This window comes from Talpa occidentalis, unplaced genomic scaffold (assembly GCF_014898055.3).
Source record: "Talpa occidentalis isolate TD23 unplaced genomic scaffold, MPIMG_talOcc4v2.1 talOcc4.11, whole genome shotgun sequence".
Classification (NCBI taxonomy): Eukaryota; Metazoa; Chordata; class Mammalia; order Eulipotyphla; family Talpidae; genus Talpa; species Talpa occidentalis.
In genome coordinates this window covers 70,062,365-70,087,654 of record NW_023601104.1, presented here as the reverse complement: position 1 = coordinate 70,087,654, position 25,290 = coordinate 70,062,365, and the positions used below count along the sequence as shown (strand labels likewise).

General features: G+C 39.2%; 1 protein-coding gene across 4 annotated transcripts in view; it reads right to left on the bottom strand.

Moving 5' to 3' along the window:
• SYT16 (synaptotagmin 16) overlaps nt 1-25,290 on the bottom strand; it is a 228,157-nt gene that overhangs the window by 13,025 nt on the left and 189,842 nt on the right. For 2 of the 4 annotated variants that reach the window (XM_054690927.1, XM_037503474.2), the window contains exons 4-6: nt 20,000-20,256; nt 13,918-14,358; nt 11,175-11,364 (exon numbers count right to left, since the gene is read on the bottom strand). In XM_054690927.1, coding sequence (XP_054546902.1) covers nt 11,175-11,364; nt 13,918-14,358; nt 20,000-20,256 — 888 coding nt within the window. The remainder of the gene's footprint in view (nt 1-11,174; nt 11,365-13,917; nt 14,359-19,999; nt 20,257-25,290) is intronic. The other 2 variants (XM_054690933.1, XM_054690931.1) reach the window with 1 other exon arrangement.

Here is a 25,290-nt window from a genome sequence, read left to right as displayed (position 1 = left end):
AGGGCTTCTATTCATCAGTTCGGTTTGAACATCACTTTATCCAGGAATTTTTATTTACCACTTCTTCTTCCCCACTGCTCTAACTCCAATAACCCCTCTGTGGACTCCATCAGAACTTAGTTTTAGTCCTTCTTGCACTTCACACCCAGTATTATCAGTGCCTGTTTACTTGTCTGTAAGACTGTTAGGTCCTCAATGGTGAATAAAAAAGGGACTTCCTTCTTTATCATTGTACCCCTGATGTCTAACCTAGTGTCTAACATGCAGCAGACATTCACTAAATAGTAAATATTTTGTAATGAATTCTCATGACTAGCCAGGAAGCTCAACTCACTTTTTCTTTTGGTCTCAAGTTTTCAAACTTACAAAATAAAGCCACACCCCTCATTTTAGAATACCTGCACTGGAATGCTATAATATGGGGACTAGTAGCATCATATGTTTAGTCATTTACAGAGAGGAAAGAAAATATCTAAATTTTACTGGCAGAGTCTACAACTTTGCTAAAATTTATGAATGGATCATTTAAAAACATCTCATAAGACATTTATATTTTTATTAAAATCACTATTAAAATCTTGACTTTTAATTTCATTAACCATTAACTTATAGGTGTTCAATTCTTTCTTAAAAATCTAAACTTAGGGTGTTTTCCAAATTCTGTCATTCTGTACATTCTATTCAATGCAGGCTGAAAGCTGAAAGTGTTTACTGCTCACTTTCCCACCTAACAACCAGTCAAACTTTTAAAAGTGTAAACCTAGATCTCTGTAATTTACTGTTCTCTGCAAGAGCATTGTAAGATAGGAAACAAATTACAACCTGCAGTTTTCTTTCAATGTTGATCTTTTTCTATTCCTGTTTGATGTGTTATTTTATGCACTTATCTGCTGAGAAACACAAGGTGTGAAATTACACTTCAGGTGTGAAAACACTTCTCTGTCTTAGAAACAGTGCTCTCCACTCTCCAAACTGCTCTATGGAAAAAGCTGTCAGAAAACCGACAATGGGGGAGTAAATGTGTGTTTCCACAGCTGTACAGTTACATGATTCCTGTAGGAAAAGTACAACAGTCACCAAACTGCCCTAGCAATCTGGCTGCCAGTTATGGCAATGGGAATTGAGTTTATCTTGCAAACAAAAACCTGCTTATGTCAAAGAGAGCAATTTCAAGCTTTCTCCTGATACAAGGTCATATTCTAATTACAAGAAAGTCCACTTATGTCAAATTTTTTTTAAAGATTTATTCATTTATACAAGAACTGGGGTACAGGCCAAAGATGCGGGAGGGTGAGAGAATTCACCAGAGACAGAGCGGGGAATGGAACAGGCAGACAGACTGAAGATACTGCTAAGGGGAGCAGCAGGCGAGACAGAAGAGGTCTGCCACACCATGTGGGCATCTCCCTGGCCAGCCGGGAATCAAACCGGCACTGAAAAGGTTGTGGACAGCTTCACAGCGCGGCACTCAACCGCCTGCGCCACCAGGGGAGGTCCCCTTACTATCAAATCTTGACCACTAAAGTTGAATTGTAAGTACATGACAAAAAGAGAATGTAATAATCTTATAAACAATCCAGTGTGAGGATATGTGACGAAAGAAGGGAAATTTTGCTGATTATTCCCACTCAAAAGGGAATCTTTTATTAGCAGTAATAAACAGCTTACATTTTTTTGTGTTCTGAGCAAAGAGTTAAGTAAATAACTAGTTAAGTAAATATCCAATTTAACTAGTTTCTATTTTAATTTTTAGGAATTGACAGTGTTCACTACAAAGCAAAACAGAGACAACATGATAATATATATGGAAAACCCAAAAGAATGCACTGAAAAACTTACTGAAATAATAAATCAATGAAAACTATAAGCTATAAACTATAATAATCAAAATAGTATGCTACTGGAATAAAAACAGACACACAGACAAATGGAATAGAATTGAAAACCTAGAAATAACCCCACGTGTATATGGAAAGTTGATCTACAACAAGGGAGCCAAGCCATACACTGGATAAAGGATGGTCTCTTTAGTAAATGGTATTGGGAAAACTGTATAACTACATGAAAATATAATAAAACTAGACCACTATCTCATACAATACACAAAAATTAACTCAATATAGATAAAAGACTTGGACATAAGACCGGCAAGAATAAAATACAAAGAAGAAAACAGGCAAAATACTCTATGACATAGGCTTCAGTGATGTCTTTGTGGATTCATCTCCAACAGCAAGAAAAACAAAAGAGAATATAAACAACTGAGTCTATATCAAACTCAAAAGCTTCCACACAGCAAAAGAAACCATCACTAAAACAAAAAGACAACCTACGAATGGGAGAAAATACCTGCACACCATATATCAGACAAAAGGCTGATATCCAAGATCTACAAAGGACTCACACAATGTAACAAAAAGAAAATAACCCAATCAAAATATGAGCTGAAGAGCCAAATAGGCACTTCTCAAAAAAAAAAAAAAAAAACCACAAAAAAAGCCAATAGGCACACACAAAAAATGTTATTCATCATTTAGTGTCAGAGCAATGCAAATCAAAAGAACAATGAGCTGCCATCTTACAGTTGTGATAATGGACCATAACAAAAGAACAGAAATAAGTGTTGGTGAGGATGTAGGGGGGAAGTAATTGTTGTTCACTTTGGTAAGAATGTAGACTAACCAGCCCCTGTGGACAACAGTAGAGATTTCTCAAAATATTAAAACTGAATCTCCCACACAACCAGTAATTCCACCTCTAGGTGTCTATCTGGAGAATGCAAAAACACTAATTTAAAGGAAGATGAGGTACATAGACACAATGGAATACTACTCAGCTATTAAAAAAAATAAACTCTTGCTCTTTGCAAGAACATGGGTGGAACTGTAGGGGATTATGCTAAGTGAAATAAATCATGCTTAAACCCTATAATAAACAATCTCTGCCTCAAAATACCTAAAATCTTTTCTGTTTTCCTGAAAAATGTTGACTGATACAGTAATTGGCAATCTGAACTAAAATGTTATGAGAATTAAAAAAATAAATAAGAACGGGCCCTGGCCTAGAAGTTGGGTGCCAGGTGATGGAGAAAATAATATCAGATAATAGAAAAGTGGAGATCTTTAATCCACAGTTATGTGATGGTACAAGTGCCATCTGCTATAACTTGGAAGCAGGAGCATATGCCTAATGAGTTTGTTGCTCTAGGGAAACAGATTGAAAAACAGAATGTTAGAAGTGTGTATCCAGCACTACGGCTTCATTTTAGAAGGTGAGGGTATGGGGGAGGAAAGGTTAGCTTGGGGAAAAACTGACCAGTGTAGAAGAAAAATAAAAAGAGAGAAAGTAGAGAAATTCAGACTTTTTATGACTAGCCAAACTGATTGCTTTCAGAACTCCAAACTGTAAGAGAAGGATTTGAAAAGGCTTTGAGCAGCAAAGACACAAAAACCTTCTCAGGAGAATAATACAACAGAGATTTAGGTCAAATATCTAATCAATGTTGTAGCCTTCTTACCAGATTTGAGTTGACCGGGCTATGTAATTACTTTCTGAATAACAGAATATGAAAAATGATCATTTTTACCTTCAAATATGGCTAAATTTAACCACTCCCACCCAAGCAAGAAATTTCCCTGCTATATTTTGCCCTTCCATGGCAACAATCAAGCCCCCATTTTGAATATAACATTTTCATTGCCTCATTAAATAAAAGGAAACTGCATGCCTTAGTTACAGCTTAGAGGAGAGTTACTTGACTCACATTAGACTATAATACAGGGGAGAAATAAAGCTTTGCTCTGTTAAGCCACTGAGACTGCAGAGTTTGTTATTGCATCATAGCCTAGTCTACAGTAATAAACATTCTATTATTCATCTGTTGAGTTCATTTTATCAAAATGGATAACATTTTATCAAAAGCTTCTTCTGCACCTATTGAGACATCATGCTTTCTCCTAAATAATTTAATATGAATTACACTAGCAGATTTTCTTATTGTCAAAGCATTCTTGCATTCCTGAGGTAAGCCCAATTTGTTGGCAATTAGCATATTTCATCATTTATGAGTCTAGGTGGGCCCAATATTAGTTGCAGCATACGAGAGGCTGTAGGGAGAGGAGAGAGGGAGAATAGAAGAGAAAAAATAATTTAATTGTATATCTATCATTTATATAACAATTTTAGTCTTTTTACATTTATTATGATCACTGGTCTATTTTGATTTTTTTTGGTTTGTAGTATCTAGCCTGCGATTTCTATGCTTATAAATTTCTGCTTTCATTGGATGCACAGAATTTTCCTTATTCTAATTTATTTCCTCCGCTGGTTTGAAAAGCAGAATTAAAATGCTAATATGCATACTTGATTTAATGTCCAAAATTAATGAATAGCTTTACCTGACCATTAGGCAATATAAAAAACTTAGAATTCTTTGATTTTCATCTCCCTTCCCATCCTTCATGTTATGTCTGCCTAGAACTTTATTTCTGCTTTGCAGTTGTACTCCCAATATTAGTCACTTTCCCTGCTGTTGCTATTTTTGTTTCATGCAGTCCAGACATGCTTATATTTACCTATAGGTTTACCATATTTTTTGTTCATTAGTCTTGAACTCACTCTTTCCTTCTATCAAGGTTTTCAGGATATTCTCTCCATTGACCCCTGGTTTCTAATGTTACTTTTTTATTGTTTATTTTATTGTCTTTATTTTTTTAATTTCATATAATTCTTACATCATTTTGCATTTTTGCACAATGTATGCATTTTCACTTTGGTTATAATCCCCATACAATTCCCACCCCACCCCCTTATTTTTACCCTAATCCCTCCTCTAATGTACTTTTGAGAAATCTGTCCTCACTCTTTAACTGTCGTTCTTCTGCAGGTAACTGTGGGTTTCTTCTAGAACAGACTTATTGAGATGTGACTTATATACCAAGGTAATGGTATTTTCTCCCCTGTTGCTTTTTGGATTTTCTAACTTTGATATTGCTGTGCAAATTAAATTAGTTGAGATAAGTAAAGGAATATAACATATGTATTTCATAATTTAGTGCCATATATTAAAGCAATATGAATTCATACAAATGGGTCATAATTCTATGGAGAGCTAATAATAAACACTACATTTAACTGATAATTGGACCAAGATTTTAAAAGAAGGTAATATGCCCACTCTCTGCTTATTTCACTTAGTCCTTTCTCTCCTGCATGCCTTCTGCAGCACACCCCTGCACTTCACTTGTTCTTTACACTACAAATGGGGCAGCTCGATTTGCTTTGCTTTTCTGTGGCCTCTGCTATTGTGAATGCCTAACAAGGTTAATATGCTGCTGCTACAAGTATTACCATTTAGGATGTAATTATCATACGTGGCTAATCATATACATGCCAAGAAACTGGGGGACTAATTTTTAACTGGAGAGGATATCTTGATGGTGTGTGACAAGGACTATTTTGTGTGTCTACATATACACAGATATACACAATGCAGTAGAGCATTGTAGAAAGAGACATAGTGAAGTTGAAGATGGCAAAAGATAACCTGCCAGTAGAAAAGCTAACATTTTTTAACATAGCATTTGTATCTGCAACTTTAGCTTGTTAACCTCATTTAGTAGGGAAGGAAATGAAATTCAGAGAGGTTAAATCAAAAGTTGAGGACAATACAATAGGGTGGCAGACCTAGAAAACAGACAACAGAACAGAGTTGCTAGATTGTTAGTGAATTGCTCTCCCATGAAGTCAAATTGGAAAGATAATCAAATGATTCTAATTTCCAAAGGCAAAGTTTTCAAAAAACATTTGTAAATGAATATCAATATTTCCATTGTCTACCAGCCACTGTAAGTAACTGTTAAACCTGGCCAATCAGTCATGTATAGACAGGGAGACCATTTCTAGACCTTTGGATGTGGTTTATAAAGGGTGTTACAAAAGACGTCTTTAGGTTCAGCTGCTTTGTATCCCTTCCCTCTCCCCCACTATTTTAAATTTTTTTAATTGAAGTAATATTACATTGTAGAAGTTTCCAGTATGCACTATTGAAAATCAACATGCATATATGCTACATTAATTTCTCCACTAAATATACAATGCCATCCTTCACCAATACCATTGACCTCTTGTCCAACTTACTTACTCTTTTTCCCCCTTCCTTTCTGTTTGTTTTTTAATATATATATACACTACATATAAGGGAAACCATATGGAGTTTTTCTTTTTCCATCTGGCTTATTTCATTAAGTACAATAACCTCTAAGTTCATTCACGTTGTTCCAACAGGATGGGGTATATATATATACAAATGGAATATTATTCAGCTAATAAAAACCATACAATTTAATATAGAAAGAAAATCCATTTTTAAATGGATCGAGGACCTGAATAGACATTTTCCAAAAGAAGATACATGGATAAAAGGACAATAGGTATTTGAAACACCACTAATCATCAGGAAATTGCAAATCAAAATCACAATGTGCTATCAACTCATCTGTTGGAATGGCTATTATCTTAAAGACAGAAAGTAAATGTTAGTGAGAACATAGAAAAAAGGGAACCCTTGTGCACTGTTGGTGGGAATGTCACTTGGTATAATCACAATGAAAACAGTGTGGAGGCCCTTAAATAACTAGATCTATCATATGATCCAGCAATTTCACTTCTGAATATTTATCCAAAGATAAATACAAACACTAACTTGAAAATAAAAACACTAATGCAAAAATATACATGCACTCATTGCATGTATACATTGCAACATTATTTACAATAGCCAAGATAAGGAAACAATTTGTCCATCAATGGATAAAGAAAATGTTTATTATAGTGTTTAAGTATGACATTTCTCTTAGCACAATCCCTCCAGTTCTACCCATGTTGTCACAAATGTCAAGAATTCACCTTTTTTTTTTAAATAGCTGAGTAGTATTCAATTGTGTATACATACTACATCTTCTTAATCCACTCATCTCTCCTTGGGCAGTTAGGCTGTTTCCATAGCTTAGCTATGGTTAAATGAGCTTCAGTGTACATAAGAGTGCATAGACACCTTTGAATAAGAGTTTTTTCATTCTTTGGGTAGATGCCTTGGAGTGGAATTGCTGGGTCACATGGAATACCTATTTTTAATAGTTTTAAGCACCTCCTCATTGTTTTCCATGGGGATTGGACTAGTCTACATCCTACCAACAGTGCAGGAGACTTCTTTTTTTTTTCCGCACGTAGGGTGACATACGTTAACCAGACTTATTATGGTGATCATTTTACAATAATCATTTCACAATATGTTAAACATCAAATTATTTTGTAGCATACCTAAAACAAATAAAATGTTATTTGTTGGTTTATATATTTATTTATTTGTTCATTTATTTATTTATTTATTTTAAGGTTTATTTATTTATTTATACAAGAACCAGGGTATAGGCCATAAGTGTAGAAGGGTGAGAGGATTCACCAGAGACAGAGTGGGGAACAGAACAGGCAGACTGACGAAATACACTGCTGAGGGGAGCAGTGGGCATGACAGGAGATGTCTGCTATGCTATGTGGAACCCTCGCTGGTCGGCCGGGATCAAACCCGCACTGCAGACGTTGCGGACAGCTTCATAGCGCTGCGCTCAACCACCTGCGCCACCAGGGGAGGCCTGTTATTTGTTGGTTTAAAAACAAAACTGCTTAGGCCCTCCCTGGTGGCCGAGGGGTTAAGTCTCAGCACTATTACCACCATGGTCTGAGTTCAATCCCTAGCCAAGGAGCTAACACGCATATGGCACAGCAGACCTCTCCTGTCTCACCTGCTGCTCCCCTTAGCAGTGTATTTCAGTAGACCTGCTTGTTTTGCTCCCCACACTGTCTCTGGTGAGACCTCTCACCTCCTGCACCTCTGGCCTGTACCCCAGTTCTTCTATGCAAAAATAAATAAAATCTTAAAAAAGAATTAAACTGCTAAATTTTTGGTGCATTTTTAGTTAAATAGGAAATTATTAGACCTTTCCCCACACCCTTGCCAACACTTGATGGAATCCACCTTTTTTAATTTAGCTACTGGGGGGAGGGGCCAGAAAGATTTGTATCTCTCAAAGTGTCCCCTTCTAGCTCCTTAACAAGAGAGCAAAACCTAGTTCTCACTAAACCCTCTCCCCAAAAGATACCTCAGAAGTTTGGGGAGGTAGCCTTTTATTTTAGTCATTTCTTCTTTGACCCTAACAGAGAAGAGAAACTTGATCAACTATTTGTCCAACTTCTCTATCTTGCTTAGGAAGAAAAGTTTAAAATATTAGAACTGTCATATGACAGAATAAAGTTGGCAAGTTCAAAGGTATCTTTTGTTTCAATATATTTTGAAGCAAAAATATTCTTACTTCTAAATCACAGCCTTGTTTTTTGTTTCTAGTAAGATTAAAACCTTTGACACATTCTACAGATGAAAAATTCCCTACTCAGTCTTAACTTTTTTCCTTTCCCACTTGCCTAAGAGCCATTCTTCACAGTATCACAGCTACCCCACAAGGGAGGATGGATGTCTTCTCTTCACAGGGGAATAACTGTACCTGAGCAGTATGTCTCAGGCACAGAATTTATGACCTTTGCACACATAGCTCTATACATGTCTCTAGCCTGACAGCCTCCCTCCTGGTTGACTCTTATGCAGGTCTATGGGGGTACCCCTCCCTTTCCTCACTTGGCATGCTCCCTCCAACATTCTCCATTCCCCACTCCAGTCCTATTTATCCCCAGCTTATATCTTCTCTCTCTTCCCCCTTTTTCTTCCAACACTGCTCAGTTACATCAAAAAATTCTTATTCCTTTCTTGCTCTTGTTCTCTTCCTCCTGGAAACTAAAAATGTATCTTAAGGTTTCCTGATGACGGTCAAAGTATTGCTAGAGCCATAATGAAGTGAGACATAATGAAGAACCAACGCCATCAGCACCCAAAGTCCTTGAAAGTACCAAGAGGTCCTTTCAGAATCACCACAAAGAAACATTCTACTTTCTCAACCCCTCCTAATTAAACTGGCTTTTCCTCAAGTACCAGCATTCTACTTGAACAAAAAACTTTTGTCTTCACTGTTGGGTTTCTGTTTTAATTAATAGTATCACAGTAACATTGTCTTCTATTACTTTGGCTGCAAAGATACAGCATGTCAGTTACATTTCACATTAACTTGCAAAACTAAGCTTATGAAAAATCATGTAATAATCGCCAAACTGACTTAATCTTCTGGAGTAAAATTAAGGTATAAATTAGAACTTGCCCTTTTTTCCCTACTCTGTTTTAAATATTTTTTATTAGAATTTCCTCTATGGGCATCATTTCTTTTATACAGAAATGTGTGGGGAAACCATAGTACCTCCTCAGCAACACAGCTTTATATGGAATACTCTGACATAGAGTGTATAATGATGACCCTGTTTCACAGAGGAGCCTCAGATTCTGAAGCTTTGGTAACTCACAGCTAGTAAATAGCAGAGCCTGCATTCACACCTTAATTTGTCAGATTCCAGCTGATTTTTCCTTAGCCACCATGCCATCCTTCTTTTCTGGAATGCCTGCTTCCACCCAGCATACAAATTAAAGTTTCCCAGCATGGGCTGGAATAGGCCACAATGCGATCAACCTCCCCATCATTCCCAGCAGCTCCACCATGTTCTCCCTAAAAAAATTGTTTAGAGGACAGGGAAAGAGAGCAGCAAAAGCTCTGAGTGAAAAGCAGTAAATCCAATTCTTTAGTAAATCCCAGCTAATTTGGAAAACAAAGCTGTATCTAGCAAGTAACTCTAGCTGTGCAATTAATAATCAGCACTTACTGTGCATTTTGAATAGCTCTTACCTGGCTCTGAGTGTCAACACAATATGGCTTACGTGTCTGGTTTCTTCTGTAGTCTAGAGTATTGAATACCTTACACTAATGGCATTCATATAGACTGTCTGATAAGCTACTATGAACAGAAACTTTGTGAGTTGCATCACAGTTAAAGTCTAAAAAGAATGAGAGCCCAGATGTGGTTGTAGAAGTTGACCTTTGTTGCCAGCTTGGCTGACTAGTCAATTGATGGCTTCATGTAAGGCCAGATCCTCTGAGTCTGGCAGCCTACCATACTGTTAGTCACTTCATCCTTAATCCAGTAAGACCTTGGGGCCTGTGGTAGACAGGCTCACTTCACCTCCACTCTACTACCTTTTAGTTAAACTTCCTGCAAGAATGGAAACGCAACATTTTCAGACTCTCTTGCTGCTAGACTTCTAGGTATGAATTTGGTTCTTTTGATTAGATAGAGTTGTACAAGATCCTCAAAGCAGGATGGAGGCAGCAGCCATCTTCCTGCCTCCTTTCAACTATTTTTTCTAGCAACAATATCATCAAACAGCAAGCTAATTTTTTAACAGTATTATTCCATTGTTCAACCTCCTAGAATGTTGGAAAGAAGATGAGGCAGTTGGCAGCAGTTTTGTTTTGTTTGTTTGTTTGAATTTTGGATTCCTGAGCCCTGAGAGTGTGGTTTTCCAGAGGTGATCTCAGAAGCAGTAGCTGCTCTGGTGAGCGATGCTTTTATTATCCCAGACCTCCCTCCTCAGCATTCTCCTCCATTCATACCATGGCCACTAAAATTTCCTGCGTGCTTATTCTATGCTATTTAGGCACTGTTCTAAATACTTTACATAAATTACTATATTTAAACTCCAAAAACATATGAGGAATGTGTGTTAATATCTCTTTGCCCTAAATGAGCCTATTGGGATTTAAAAAGAGAGAGATTGCACGGGATCAGGGCAAAGAGCGTTGGCAAGCAGGTAAAGCTGAAGTTCAATCTTGCATCTGCCTCACCCCAAAGTCTGACTTCTCCTTCTCCTTGAGGACCTGGGACCTATAAGCTGATTCCAGTTGTCCATATGCAATACGTTACTTTTTATTTTATACAATAAAATACCCTATGTGAGGTATTTTTTGCCAAGAGTCATCTAGATATCAAGGTAGCCTTCAATCTAACTAATGGAAAGCTATCTAAAAGATATTCTAAAAATCCAGAGATATAACTTTGTAAAAACTTGTCTAACCCATACTAAGATTACTTTATTGCAAAAATTAAAGAATTAAGATGAAAGTAGGCACAGCCTTCTTCGTCCCCCTGCAGGATGAGAATTGGGAGAACAGACATGCTCTTACCAGGCGCTCTGTTAACAGCGAGGTTTCGGAAATGGCTGCCTTTGATCATTTCCACAGATAATCGCCCCGTTGTGGCATTATAGGAGAGCCCCACCAGCAGCTCTGGCGCCCCTCCATGAGACAGCGACTGTGTGGATGAAGCACTATCACTGTGAGAAACTGCAGATGGGCTGAGCGGAGACTCTCCACTCTGGAGGGGAAGAACAACAAAGAATCCATTGGCCCACACGGCACTACTCCCTCTTACAGAAAGCCGATATTATGTTTGGTGAAATTGTGGACCAATCTCAACTGCTGCCAAAGATTACTAACGGCACACTCGGCATGAATGATAATGGGCCTGGGAGAACAGTCATGGATGGGAGCCCCCGCAATATTAGTTGACGTATTTGTTTCAAGAGCTGTCTCCATTCAATATTTCCTCTCTGAAGACAAAACGGACAAAGATGTTATTACTAGTGTAAATCAAATCCTCCAAGATACATGGAGAGTTAATAATACATTTAATATAGACCAAAATTCCCTCCTGTGTAATTTGTGCTCCAATGTTTCTATGGAACCCATCCACTGCAGGCATGGGCTTTGTTTCTGTTCTCTGCAGCTTCTTGATGAATGTAGCAACACAGGAGGCATTTTGTCCTTACTAGTAAAGAAAGACCACTGGACAGCTAGCACCATGTAGAACACTTGGCACCTCATCCTGCTTCGGAAGGTTGTCAGGCATACGCTCAATGCTAAATTTTTCCTCCTAAGGAAATGAATTGCACTGGAAATGAACACATTTACAACTGTTTGATAAAGAAGCTAACACGCAGACTATGGATTAGAGCTCAGTGACCATGCAGAAACTAAGTGAGCTCAGAAGAATCCATAGTTTCTGTTAAGTTTATTCCCCCACACTTCTCCAAAGTACCTGCCCTTATGCTCCAGACACATTGGGAAGAGGAGAGCAAAATAGATCAGAATATTGACTCTCACTTGGAAAACAGGAATTGGATTTGACTCAGTAGGGACAGGCCAGCCAGCCTGCCTTCCAGAGCTACCACCTCCTCTACCAGAAACAAGCGGGGCTCAAACCTTTCTTCTCAACAACTGAAATCATTCCCTAGAACCTACCAGGAACCCTGATAAGTAAAAATACTGAAAGGATTTAAATAGTCTCACACCTGTGGGGAAATAATGGGAACGGTCATACCTACCCCTGCACTTTCCTTCCCGCCCCCTGTGACTTCTGTGTTCCATTTCAGACAGACTTGACTCAAAGCTTAAGGGGATAAAAAGGTAGCTTGAGAAGAGACAAGAAATAGTCTGACTTACGTTTGGAACAGCTCATTCTGATCCATGTGTGTGACAGTCTGCAGGGGCAGATAAACAAGCAAGGAGACCACTAGGAGGCCATTTCAATAATCCAGCAGAGACTCAGCTGCTGGTTGTTTTGGGGAGATATGGTCAACAGGGATTCAGGTAAAAAAGAGAAAAATCACAGGTGGCTTATAATATTTTTGACCTGCACATGTAAAAGGGTTAAATTGCTTTTTCTCCAAGATAGTGAATCCTGCAGGAGGAATAGTTTTAGGAATTAAAAAATCAGAATTTGAGTCTGGGTATACTAATTTTAGGGCATCTATTCAAAATGGAAGTGTCTAGATCGCCCATTACCACACTCCAGACTTTCTGGCTCCTTTCCCTTCCTGAAACATGACAAGTTCTTCCCACCTCCTGACACTGAATATGTCACTCTCTTCTCTGTCTGGAATCTTTGTCTTCCGCATGTCTTGCTCCCTCAATTTCTTGACTGTTGTGTTTTATTACTGCCACAAAGAGACTTTCTCTGACCCTTCTAAACAAATAGCAGCCTCTGTCACTCTTTCCACGCCTACAGTGGATTCTCTCCTGTGGCTCTCCTCCGGTAGATTGTAAGCTCCCAAGGACACAGACATCTCCATGTTATTTTTCCTGTACCCCTTTTTCCTAAACAACACCTGACATAAAGTAGACACTCAGTAAACATTTTTAAATGGATGGCTGACTGGCCTAATAGCCCAGGATAGCTACCTGATCTTTCAATGTGGTTTTTGAAACCATCTCACACCAGATCTCACACACATACACACACACACATACACACACACACATATGTAGAGAGGGGGGAGGGAGAGAGAAAGGGGGAGAGAGGGAGGGAGTGGGGGAGAGAGAGAGAGTTGGCAATAGTCAGCTGTCTATCTTATAGACATGCAAGTCGTCTTTCCTTGAAACTCTGAGGCACACAGAGGATGGGGCAGATGAAAGGAGCCTGGTCAGCTAAATGGAAGGTCTTAGAATTGGCTGGAGTTCAGGGCTTCAATTGCAAATGTCTCGGGCACACTTGCTAAAGAACCTCACCTTCAAAGTCTCATCTCTGAGGTTCATCCTAAAGGATATGGGGGGAGGGGTTGATAGTACCACTTATCCACTAACCAGAAGGCCAAGCCATCTCTCCCAGTTTTTCTATGCCCTCCATTACACTGCTGCTGTCATCTCCTAAAATGAACAGGGAATACATCCATCAAGTTACAGGAAAGACGAGTGAAAAAAACCCATTGTACCATGAAGTGCAAATCATGGCTTATAAGGATGAGAAGAGCCAAATGGAAAATTAAATTAAGGTGTTTGAATTCACAGGCTGAATGTACTAAATCAAGGGCTGACAATTCCAGATCCTCAAATACACCACGTCATTAGCAGCACCATTTAACATACTCACACTGATATTACTTCTTGGCTCCAGGACCAGAGTCACTTTCATTTCCCCTTCTGGGTGCAGGTGGCTGAGATGGAACAGCTTCTCTCCCATCATTCTCTCACGGGTCATCTTGCGGGCAGCATACAGGCGGAAGCGGACAGCACAGGCGGCCACATCTCTGGGTTCCAGCTTGGCAAAGGTGACCTTCTCCTTGAAAACAGGGTTGGGCCCTCTCTGTATGCATGTCCTTCCCCTCTGTTTCCTACTGGGTAGCAGCACTACATGGACTTGCCAGGAGTTGACACCACTTCGGTCCTTATCTGGGAGGCCCCGTGCTCTCACGATGGTCACTGTGAGTTTTTGACTGGGAGCTCTATACTCGAAGATGACATCTAGGTCCCCACATTTTGAGATGGGCTCTGGGACCCCAGATGGTACCTGAAAATTGGTCCCATCATGTTCCTGTTGCAGGTAGAGGAAAAGATTAGGCATGGAAGTGAAAATTCCCAATTTCATTCAGGGGAGATGCCGTCCCTCTGTGCTCCTTCAGAACCCCAGCTTCTAAATGCCAGGACATAGCCCCCTGCATTAGAAAGGTCCATTTACTGGTGCATCTCTCCATTAATCTATGGATTCTTTGAGGACACAGTGCCTTGCACGTGGAGAGCCTTCACAAGTGCTTTTGGAATGAATAAACAAAGCTTTTAAAGTTTGCAAAGTATTTTCATATACACTGTCCCTCAAAAAGCACAAGTGATCACCACCATTTCAATCTCTAAGAGAAGCTAAGTCAACTATGCAACAGCCAAGAGGTGATTTTTCCTTGATTCTCCAGGAGAAATGACTCCTCCACATAGGCCCGAACTCCTCAGGCGAGAACCTCTGGCAAATAAGAATTCCATAGGGGGTTAGGGACAAATGATCGTCTAGTTTATTGCCAAATTATGTGGAAGAAAATGTTTAGGGCAGTGCTGCTCAAATGTTCATGCACACTTGAATCATCAAGGGATTATGATATAGTAGGACTGGGGTGGCATTCACAGGAGATGTCCTGCTGAGCTCAAATCACATTTTGAGTAACTTTGAGTGGCAAGGGTGTCATCAGCCATTTAGCAAGTAGCAGCACTAGACCTGGAGACAGGATGCCTCAGTTGAAATCATAGCTCTATCACTGACTAGCTTCTTGACTCTCACCAAGTAGGCCAGTCTCTTTGACCTCTAGCTGAAAATGAGCATTAGGATGCCTAATTGATAGAGTAGTGTTGTATGGTTTTAATAGATGAGAAAAATACCTGGCTCAGAAAAGACCCTATAAATATATTTTTCCATCACTGGCTTACCTATTTTCAAATGTGGCTTCTCTCATTATGAACTATCACCCTTAGACAGCAATTTACCTGTCGTCATTCAGATCTGACGACCTCACTGAGAAAACTGAGCTGAACTGCAGTAACTATAAGGAACCACGTTCTAACAAACTATAAATAATGTCACATAATGTTATTTTTCTTCTGAAGGTATGACTTTTACCATAACTTCGGTCTGATTCTATTTTATTTTATTGCACTAATGTTTGTTGGCAACACTGTACATGATTCAGAGGAATATCACACCTCTTCTAATGTATGTCACCAGACCACACTCCCCACCAAGGCACTCATAACCCTCCACCATATCCATTGTGCCCCCTCCCACATTTGCTCTCCTCACACCCCTCCCCACTCTGGAAACTTCAATTCCAAAGTCAGATTTCTAGGGCTTGTTACTGGTTTGGTTTTGTCTAATCCTTTGTTCTGTTCCTCAGTAGTCCACACATAAATGAAATCATCTGGTATTTGTCTTTCTACTTCTGACTTATTTCACTTCACATAATCCCCTCCATTTTCTCCATGTCATCACAAGTGGCAAGAGTTGATCTTTTTTTTTGTAACTGAGTAGTATTCCATTGAGTACATTATCAATCACAATCAGTTCTTATTTAAGTCATTTAACACCAGACTGTGCTAATTAAAAAACCTCATTATTTTAAAAAATATAACAAAATGCCCCAAAATGTGCTCTTATTGACAAAAATTTTGCACAGAGTTCAGGTGAAAATGCACAGTGCTCTGGAATCAGACATCCTCAGGAATCCCAGTCCTGCCATGCACTACCTCTGTGGCATAAGGCAGGCTATCTCATCTTTTCTATGGCCTGTTGTCTTCAACCAACTTTAGAAGGTTGATGCAAAAATTAAAGGACTTGACACAGTAGAAATCTAATAAATGCCCTTCTCTTTAAAGATTCAAATTAGTCTCCCAAGAAAATTGAGGCTTTTTGTAAAGTAAGGGAAGTTTCTTATATCCTTTCCTCTGAGTATGCATTCATGTGTGAGAGTTTCTATTCAGAGGTACTTAGTTTTGAGTGATAAAATGGTTGCTATAGAGATTTTTGAATACAACTAACTAGTGTAGATATAATATTAGAAGCAAATCTCCAAGGAGTTAGGCCAACTCAAAAATCAAGTCACAGTCGTCTGTTAAAACTCCCATCTATTTTAGTCCACTTTTGATCATCTGTGTTACTTGCTGGACCAAAAGTAATGTAGCTACATTACAAAAGTAATACAGCTAACATTTATAGCTATGCTAGCATAGCTCCATCAGCCCTACCCTTATGACAGACACCAAACTAAACCTTTCAAAGACTGTACAAGCCAGTTCTTATCTACAGATGTTGGCCTCACCTCTTGTCCCATCTTTCTCTACAGGTGCAACCTGCTTGGGCTCTAAGTGACTTTAGCGTGGCACACCTTGACAGGTCTTATCTCTGGCCCATGCAATGTAACTCTCAGCTCCCACCACAGTCCTCTCCATTGATGTCAAAGCTTGGAAATCTACAGAATCCTGTTTGGCACCATGCAAAGTCCAGAGAAGCTGGTGGGTTCATGCCCCATCTCCCTTGGATAGATATCCCTAGAATGCAATCCCACAAAATCAAGCTGTGATTCTCACAGGGTGGTCACTCATTAACATTTTCATACCTGCTCTCCCTTCTTCCCCACCCGACTCCCTGGTCACTTACTTTTAATCTCAGGATTATACTTCCCAAGAAAGTAGAACAGAAGTCTTGGCCTGAGGCTCTGCTTTTTGTGGAGTCCAGCTAAGATACATTTTTTTAAATATTCCTGTGAACCTAACAAGGTAGATATTTTAATATCTTCATTTTACAGAGGAGAAAATTAGGCTTAGAAAGGCTAAATAACTCACTCCTGATCCCCCCCATCTCCATCATAGACCCAGACAGGACTATTCAGGATTTTTCAGTATTCAATACTCAATATCCCAAACCTTATATTGAGTCTCCCTTCTGCTCCCCCAAACCTTTCATCATGGCTATTTGTGTCCAAGGTCAATGTGTAAGGTCCTTGCTCTTAATACTAGTTAACAGTCCTGAGTTTTCATCAGCTTCAACATCAAGGTAAAAATATCCTAGGACTCCACATACCTATCAGACCATCTTTTCAAATAAATACTCACTTCACCTACAGTTTTTTGTGAAGCCCCAGGGAGAACTCTGAAATGACTGTCCTAAAAACTCTGAAGAAGACACAGCCAGGTCTAGAAGGGGTCAATCCAAGCTGTGGCCCAAGAAACCAGCTTTGTGGCCCCTTCCTGGATTGTTCTGTGACAAAGATTTGTGGAGGCAGGTATTTCATAGCAATTAATTATTTCAACACACTTTACCTATCACCAGGCAACTAAAGGCGCTCCTCGTGTGGGTACTGTTAATACCACTAATCCAGCTGACTTTCCTGTGAGGTAAAAATCTCTTCATTTTTATCCCCATTTGGCAGATTTTAATTAACTTCTCAAGACCAACCAGTTAATCAGTAGAAAGCAGAAATGAAAAGTGGGACACCTGCCTCCTTGTGTGTTCAGAATCTCCAGGCACCCTTCCACTGTCTCCTCACCCACCCTCGGGGCTGCAGGTAAACATCATGACCTCTTCCAGCACAGAGAACAGTGAGTAGAAATCCATCAGCCTCACAGGTAGGCAGGCTGCATGGCCAGTTTCCTTCTGAGGCAAAAATAAGTGATTCTTTTAGCTCTAATATCTTGAGTTTGTTTGTTTCTTTTAAGGATGGGAGCACTTGCACCCTTGTCAAGACCCACCTAGGTTTATAAAGATTGTCTGCCAATTGAAAGCCTTTCTGTGTTAGTAATACACTGCTGATGTCGTCTGTGTGGCCCAAAGTAAACATCCCCACAGTCTGTTCCCAGTGCCAGATACTCAGGGGAAGACAGGTTCTTAAATACAGCTCAGGAGCAAATAAATAAATTCTTAAAAGGTGAGCTAAGCCTGCAAAGCAGACAGGTACATGAACTGCCTCCGAGCTGTGTTTGAGGTTCTACTGTAGGAGCACCAAATTACAGTTTTTGTCTCAAAATAGATAAGAAGTTGAATGGAGCACACAGAGATGTCTGGGTATTTTTGGAGTCTGAGAACATTTAGTACCCTCAACACCAAGTCTTCTATTAAAACTCCATGAGGCAGGCAAATAGGAGGTTACCTGGAAAAAGTAATTCCAAGCCTAAAGGCACAGTTATAAAGAGAAAGGACTATGAATAGGCAGGTAAACAGTTATGTTTTGTTTTTGTGGTGAGCAAACCAAAAAGAGTATTTTTCAATGTTAAATGTTATTGTGTGGGATTTGATATGATTCTTAGAAGTAAACTGACAGGAAAGAGCAATTTTTTTTTCCCACAAGATGTACCAGGTTAATAGCCCCGGCTGCTGCTTTCTGAAGGGCTGTTTTTAACAAGTCACAAACAGCATTATCTGCATTATCAGTGCTCAGCAGTAACACCAACACAAGGGCACACACACATGCACACTCACATGCACGTCTCCTCATGGACCCTCCACTGCCCCTGTGCCTCAGTAGTCAGGCTTTGGAACATGATTTTCTGTGTTTTCATTCCTTCTTCTCCTAGATGAGCATTTAGAGTGTCTGACAGTCAAGGTCTGAGTGAGAAAGTCATCCTGTATAGTTTCTCCTCCAGGCTGATGCTTACAAAATCATCTTCCTTCTTCTACTGCCTCAGTTTCCACAAATTAAAGTTTTATGTACTTATACAACTCAATATATCAAAACTAGATTAAAAGAAGTAGTAGATACCACTATTTTAAATTCCCAAATATATGGATCATAATAGGTAATAACTAACAAAGAATAGCTATAAATACTTGTATGGAAAAATAAAGTTTTTAACAGCCTTATACCAGTGCTTAGCACATAGTAACTGCTCAGTAAAAGGTAGTTTCTATCATCATCACCTTCAGTCATAGCTCTGGATGGTTAGGAACATTCTAGAGTAAGTTTCAATCGAGAAAGAATTTAGAAGAACCATCTTTGATCAGAGATTAGTTCCAAAAGGCAACAGAATTTAAAAAAAAAAAATGGCAAGATAGGACCAAAGGGTCATTACTGATGCCTATCATCGTGGGACCCTCGCCCGTGGATGGGGATCAAACCGGCGCTGCAGAGGCTGCAGGCAGCCTTGCAACCCAGCGCTCAACCACTGCACCACAGGGAAGGCCCCTCATCATAATAACTTGTATCGTCTCATCTGGAGGACCGTTTTATTTAGTTTAATTTTCAAATAATTTTCCTATTCAAAAAGTCATATCTCAAAGTTTGGGGTTCATAAGAACATATTCCTCATAACTGAAATCATGGAGGAAATAAACCAATCTCTCTATGGAATTAAAAATACTTTGTATAAAAATCAGACTGTTAAAAAAAGGCTTTTTTTTAAAAAAAAAAAAAAGAAGCTTGATTGTTGCTTTCTCCCATTATTCTTTTATTTTCCATTTTGAAAGAAATTTACCTATGATTCTTTTATAAACACACATAGCAGTTGTGCCTTATTCATCTGAACAAAAATTTATTTCAAATTAAGGCCCTTTAGTTTTTTGGTTTTCAAGGTTGCAAGACAATTCTTCCTTTTGGGGAATTTTTTTCTTGGGAGGAGGGCATGGAGAAGGAGAGCAGGAAGAGGGAGAAGAACCAGCCAGAAGGCACACACACCCCAGCAAGGGAAGAATGGAAACAACTTGCCTCTGGACTCCACGCAGAGGAGCTGTCTGTGGCATATGAGTCTTCAAAGCCCCGGCTATTAAAAGCTGTCTCAGTGTCCAAGCTGCCCTCGGTGGACTGGCGACTGAGACTGCGGACCACACTGCTCTCCGGGGAAGATGTGTCATGGCGCCGAGCATCCGCCTTCTCACATATGGACCGGGAGTGGGCAGAGATGGGGCCATCTTCACTGTAAGACAGGTTCTCAGAGTAACTCAGCCGGCTGGCTCCATCCAAATCTAAATTGGCAATAAGGAAACTATTTCAAATGTATTGTTTTTTACACTTTTTACCTAGAGAAATTGAGCAGTCGCAACCACACCCATCAAGACTTTAAAAACAAAACCCATCAAGTAACACCTGTAAAAGTATAATTCCAATCATATCGTGAACTTGGCCCATATCATCAAGAACACCAATAGTTCATTATGTGGGATACAAGAAGACTTACTATTTTCTAGTAATATGCATATAAGGAATGTGTATTTATGTCTCAGGACTAATATAAACATATTAGCTAGTGCTAAAAGAGCAGACAGAGCAAATTACCGTGGAGGTCATTCTTTCTTCTTGCTCCCTTATCATTTCATCCCCTGCCCAAAAGGCTCAGTGGTTCTCTCAAGTAAAAATGTTTCTATTAGCTCTATGGCAAGAACATTGGAGGTAGACTCAGCTAACACAGGTTTAAATCCTAGCTCTACATTAAGACTGGAACAACATTTGAACTGTCTGAATCTTTGTTTTCTTAACTGTACAATGATATGGAAGCCGTCAGAGAGTCACAGAGTAAGCCTTGCTTACCTGTGTGACCCACACTGACCTCACCCCAGCAAAGCTCATTCATACTGCCGCCCAACTGGCTGTCACTCACGGTCTCCCTGACTCACGAAAATGTTGTGTGTGTCTTTTCACAGTTCTTCTCAGGCCCTTGTCTTTTTCACCTTGTCCATTCAAAACCCCACCAACACCAAAATTTTCCCTGACTCCTTCAGACTCAGTGGTTTTCTTTAACCTTAGTGTTATTCTACCTTTCTACACCTTCCACGTCTATCTGTCTATTCCCTTCCCTTGTCCCCTGCCTCTTTCATGTCTAGGTTACCCTGGGATGGTAAAGAAAAACTGGCAGGCTCTTCTTAAGTAATAACTTTCACTGTGATTTGTTTCCCACACCCAAAGCAGCCAAGGTGTGATCCTATAATTCTGAATCATATACAGCGTTGTAAACAAATGTTAGCTTAATTTATAACAATTAAAATAATAAACTAATTGAGGTATGAGGGGGGAAAAGTAGCCATAGAAGTCATCTCTTGGGCTACCAGTATCCTCCAGCAGCAACACTCCCACTCAGAATGAGAGAAAATTGAAGAAACAGACAGGATGAGTGAGTGGGATGACAAAGTGCATATCACAAGTCAGCTCTTATTTACACACTGGATGGTAGCAATTTTTTCCACCATTAGTTTCAAAACCTCTGCTAGAATATAGGCTCCAGAATGGCCCTATGTCTACTGCATAGTCTTCATGTACCAATAGGTTTCACTAAACCCTCAAATAACTCTAAAGCCTAGGCCAATAACAATTTGAACCAGCCAAGTTGCAACATGGAGGTGGTGACAGAGGTTTCACAGAGAAGTATATGACCTATTTATAGTAAACATGCAATCTTTAAGATATATTATCACCCTATGCAGTCCATATAAAAACATCTCCAGGTAGGTTACTCAGAGCACAAGTTCAGACTCCTAATTTAGAATTTTGTAAAACTATGACAAGTCAGTGAGAAGTTCCCCTATCTGCCTTATTCTTAATATTTTAGTTCAGGCCCCTTGGAAACACTTTCATATGACACTACAAAATTTTTACATTCATGCTTACAGTTATTTGGCAAACACACTTTTGAAAAGCCACAGAAATGACAGAACAAGGGATATTCTATATGCAAAACCCTACAACATAAAGCAGAATTCTTTTCTACAGTTCTAATTAGCACCTCCATTCCTCACTTATATGAACACTAAAATGTTCTATTAAACAGTGGGTCATCCATCAACATGTGTAGCACCCAGCAGGATTTCAGCACAAAACCTAACTTTGCCAAGAAATTACCCCCATAAAATTGTCTCATGACTTTAACTCCTACAGTGATAATACCTAGATCAGTAATAAGGGAATTTTCAAAAGCTACATTAAGCCTTGAAAAGCTATTCATAACTGAAAAACATAAGAACTATATTAATGTAACAAACCATTTTCCTTGACAGACAAGCAAGGAATAAATTAGAAAAGCAAATCTAGATACAAGTCAAGCTGCAAAGAGGAGGAAAGGGACAGGTGATTCACCATTACATAAAGCATTCTTCCTGGGCATTAAAGATCATATCACCTCAAACATACAGAAAAGTAATTTTTTGTTGTCAGAGAAATGTATCCTGCCTTCTTAGAAATTATAGGACATAATTATGTCACATCATGCACATTAATTTTAGTAGAGCAAGTACTGAACTTGCTTATTCCATATCTCACTTTGCTGGCGTGTAACCCTCTGATTCAATTTCTTTCTCATATACTCCCAAACCCCTCCCTTCTACCACCATCCATGCTTTTGCTTACCATCTATAATGGTCATTTTCACGTGTCAGCTTGGCTAGACTCTAGGCCTCAATTATCCAATCAGACACTAATCTAGCTGTTGCATAGAGGTGCTTCGTTGATGCAATTGAAGCCTTTAAGGGGTTGGTTTTAAATGAAGGATGTAATCCTACATAATAGTTCCACTGAAAGAATGTTAACAGGAAAGGTAAGGGGTCCCTGGAAGAGCAGAAATTTCACCCATGGACTCAGCTCAGACATAAGCCCTTAGCCTGCACTTCCCAACAGCCTGTCCTGTGGCTTTCACAGCTGTGTGTTCTGCTGCTCAGCCAGCCTCCACAATCACATAAGTCAATTCATTGTAATAAATCTCTCGAAATATAAATACCCACCCTGCTGTTTCCATTCTTTTTTATTATTATTAACTTTGATACACTGTCCAAAACAAAACTGAGCACAGATTCTGGGGCTAATTTAGCTGATTTTAGTGACAGTAGGAAGGTAAGTTCTGGCTTTTATGAAATGTCCTAAAGATGAAGTGTTTCACAAGCAAAAGTAAGGTTTTATTCAAAAACAAAAGAAAGCCCCAGTAAGTACACTGCTGTTCTGTGGCCTGTTTTCATGTTATGCAGCCACTGATCCTGGTCACTAAGCCCAAACCATCCCTGACAGTAGTGCAGTGATACTTAACACACAAGGATAATAAACTACACACAAGACAAGAGAGACTTGCCTGCATCACGAAGATAGATTTATCATCTTGCTTCTGACAGACTCACATCTCTTCTAGCAGGATGGATCTCACTTAAGATGAAACAAGAGACAACCCACCAGCAACTCCTTCATGGTTCAGTTTCACTTGGATTTGAACCTTTGATTTTACAGGACCAACATTTTGAATACAGTTTTAAAGTAGAAGAATTATCTACAGTTAAATTTGATCTTAGGAAATCTTATTTGAGGTAGCGTAAAAAGTAGCTAATAGAAAATGGTCCAAAAAATCCTCCCTGGGATGCTTACTTAATCCCTCTATTATTTTTTATTGATGGAACAAGTTCACTGATCTAAAGATGAACAAAAAGAAATGACACAGTAAAAAAGTTCATGCATTAAAAATTACATTAACATTTCCATGGCATTTGCTAACCTAAAATTTAGCATGCAATTCTTCATTGTTATGAAAACTGCTAATTTTCTTCAAAACCTTTAAAATCTATGGGTAATTTATGCAATGAAGTGGACTTTTTCCTTTCTCAAGTTAAAAAAAAAAAAACACCTAACTTTTCTATCACCACCTGTCAAAAAAAAAAGTCAGACTCACCTGTTAGGATAAAAGCCGTTGCTCACCCCAGGAAGGGTAAAGGTTAAAATGTCAGAAACCAGACACTGAGTTTTGGGGAAAATGGGGCCATTAGTTTTAGAATTAAACAAGCTGCTCCTCGGGAATCAACTGCTATTAACTTTCATTAGCTAACACTTGCCCTCCTGACGGAGACAGAGGAATGCTGGGCGGTAACACCACAGAAAGAGGAAAGCAAGCAAGGCTATGAGGACATGACAGAGGTCAGCTATTACTGATGTCATGCTTTGGTTACATAAAGCATTTATTTCTTGACTTATCTTGGTAGAAAAGAATAGTAATAAAATGTTATGTTGGCCTATATCAACAAGAATAATTACATGGTGGATACAAATTATTATATTTCCCTAATGGAAAATAGGGTTCTTCTCGTTAATTCTATCCTTTTTCTGTTTGGTTCTTTTTCTGCTGGCCTCATCCACATCATCAGTTCAGAAGACAAACACCTTATAATTTCACTCATGTGTGGTATGTAGAGAAAGGAAACAACAAAGTGGACTAAATGAGACAAAAATAAACTTTTGGACCATAAAACCAATTAGTGGTCACTGGAAGGGAAGGTGGGGTGTATAAGCTGAAGCAAAGGGGACAATGGTGTGGAGAAGGACAGAACTGAATGTTTAGCAATGAACTTACTGTGTTATACACACATGTTGGTGCTCAGTGAAGCACAAATAAAACTTATGTAACGTTATAGAGCAATGTTACTTGAATTTAGAAAACAGAAATTTCCCCTCTGTTAGCTTTTCTCAACTTATGCACACTCCTCTTTCCCTTCCTAGTGCTGGTGTTGAAAAACATGAAAGCTCTATAGTCACGCTCCCTTTGGCTTGACTGGCCACCTGTCCCAAAAGAAAGGAGGAAAAAATGAGAGAGCCTAGGACACCTAGGCCAGCTTACTCAGATGGGTAGCAGGGCACTTGCTCTAGCTTTTCATCAAATACACTTCACAAATCCTTCCCTATCTGGATTTCTGTGACTATTCGGGGTTCTGGGCACAGAGGAGTCAGATGCCCGATGTTCCCTTGGGAAAGCACAGGAAATACTGTACCAGTCTCTTTGCATCCCATCTCCAGATTAGGGAAGGAGGGAGACTCCTGACAAGGTCTACCTGTCAGCACAAGACAGGTTATCAGTTATTCTGCCTCCAAATATCTTCCCTTACCCTTTGTGAAAGATAAAGTTAGTATGAAGTTGCTAAAGGATGACTAAAGACCTGGCTCTTGCCCAGTTTGTCACTGGGCAGGAGAAGTGGCTTTAGAAACTATAGGAAATGAGGGAGTGTTGGGCGTGTGTTGCTTGAAAGCGGTTATTCAATATTATT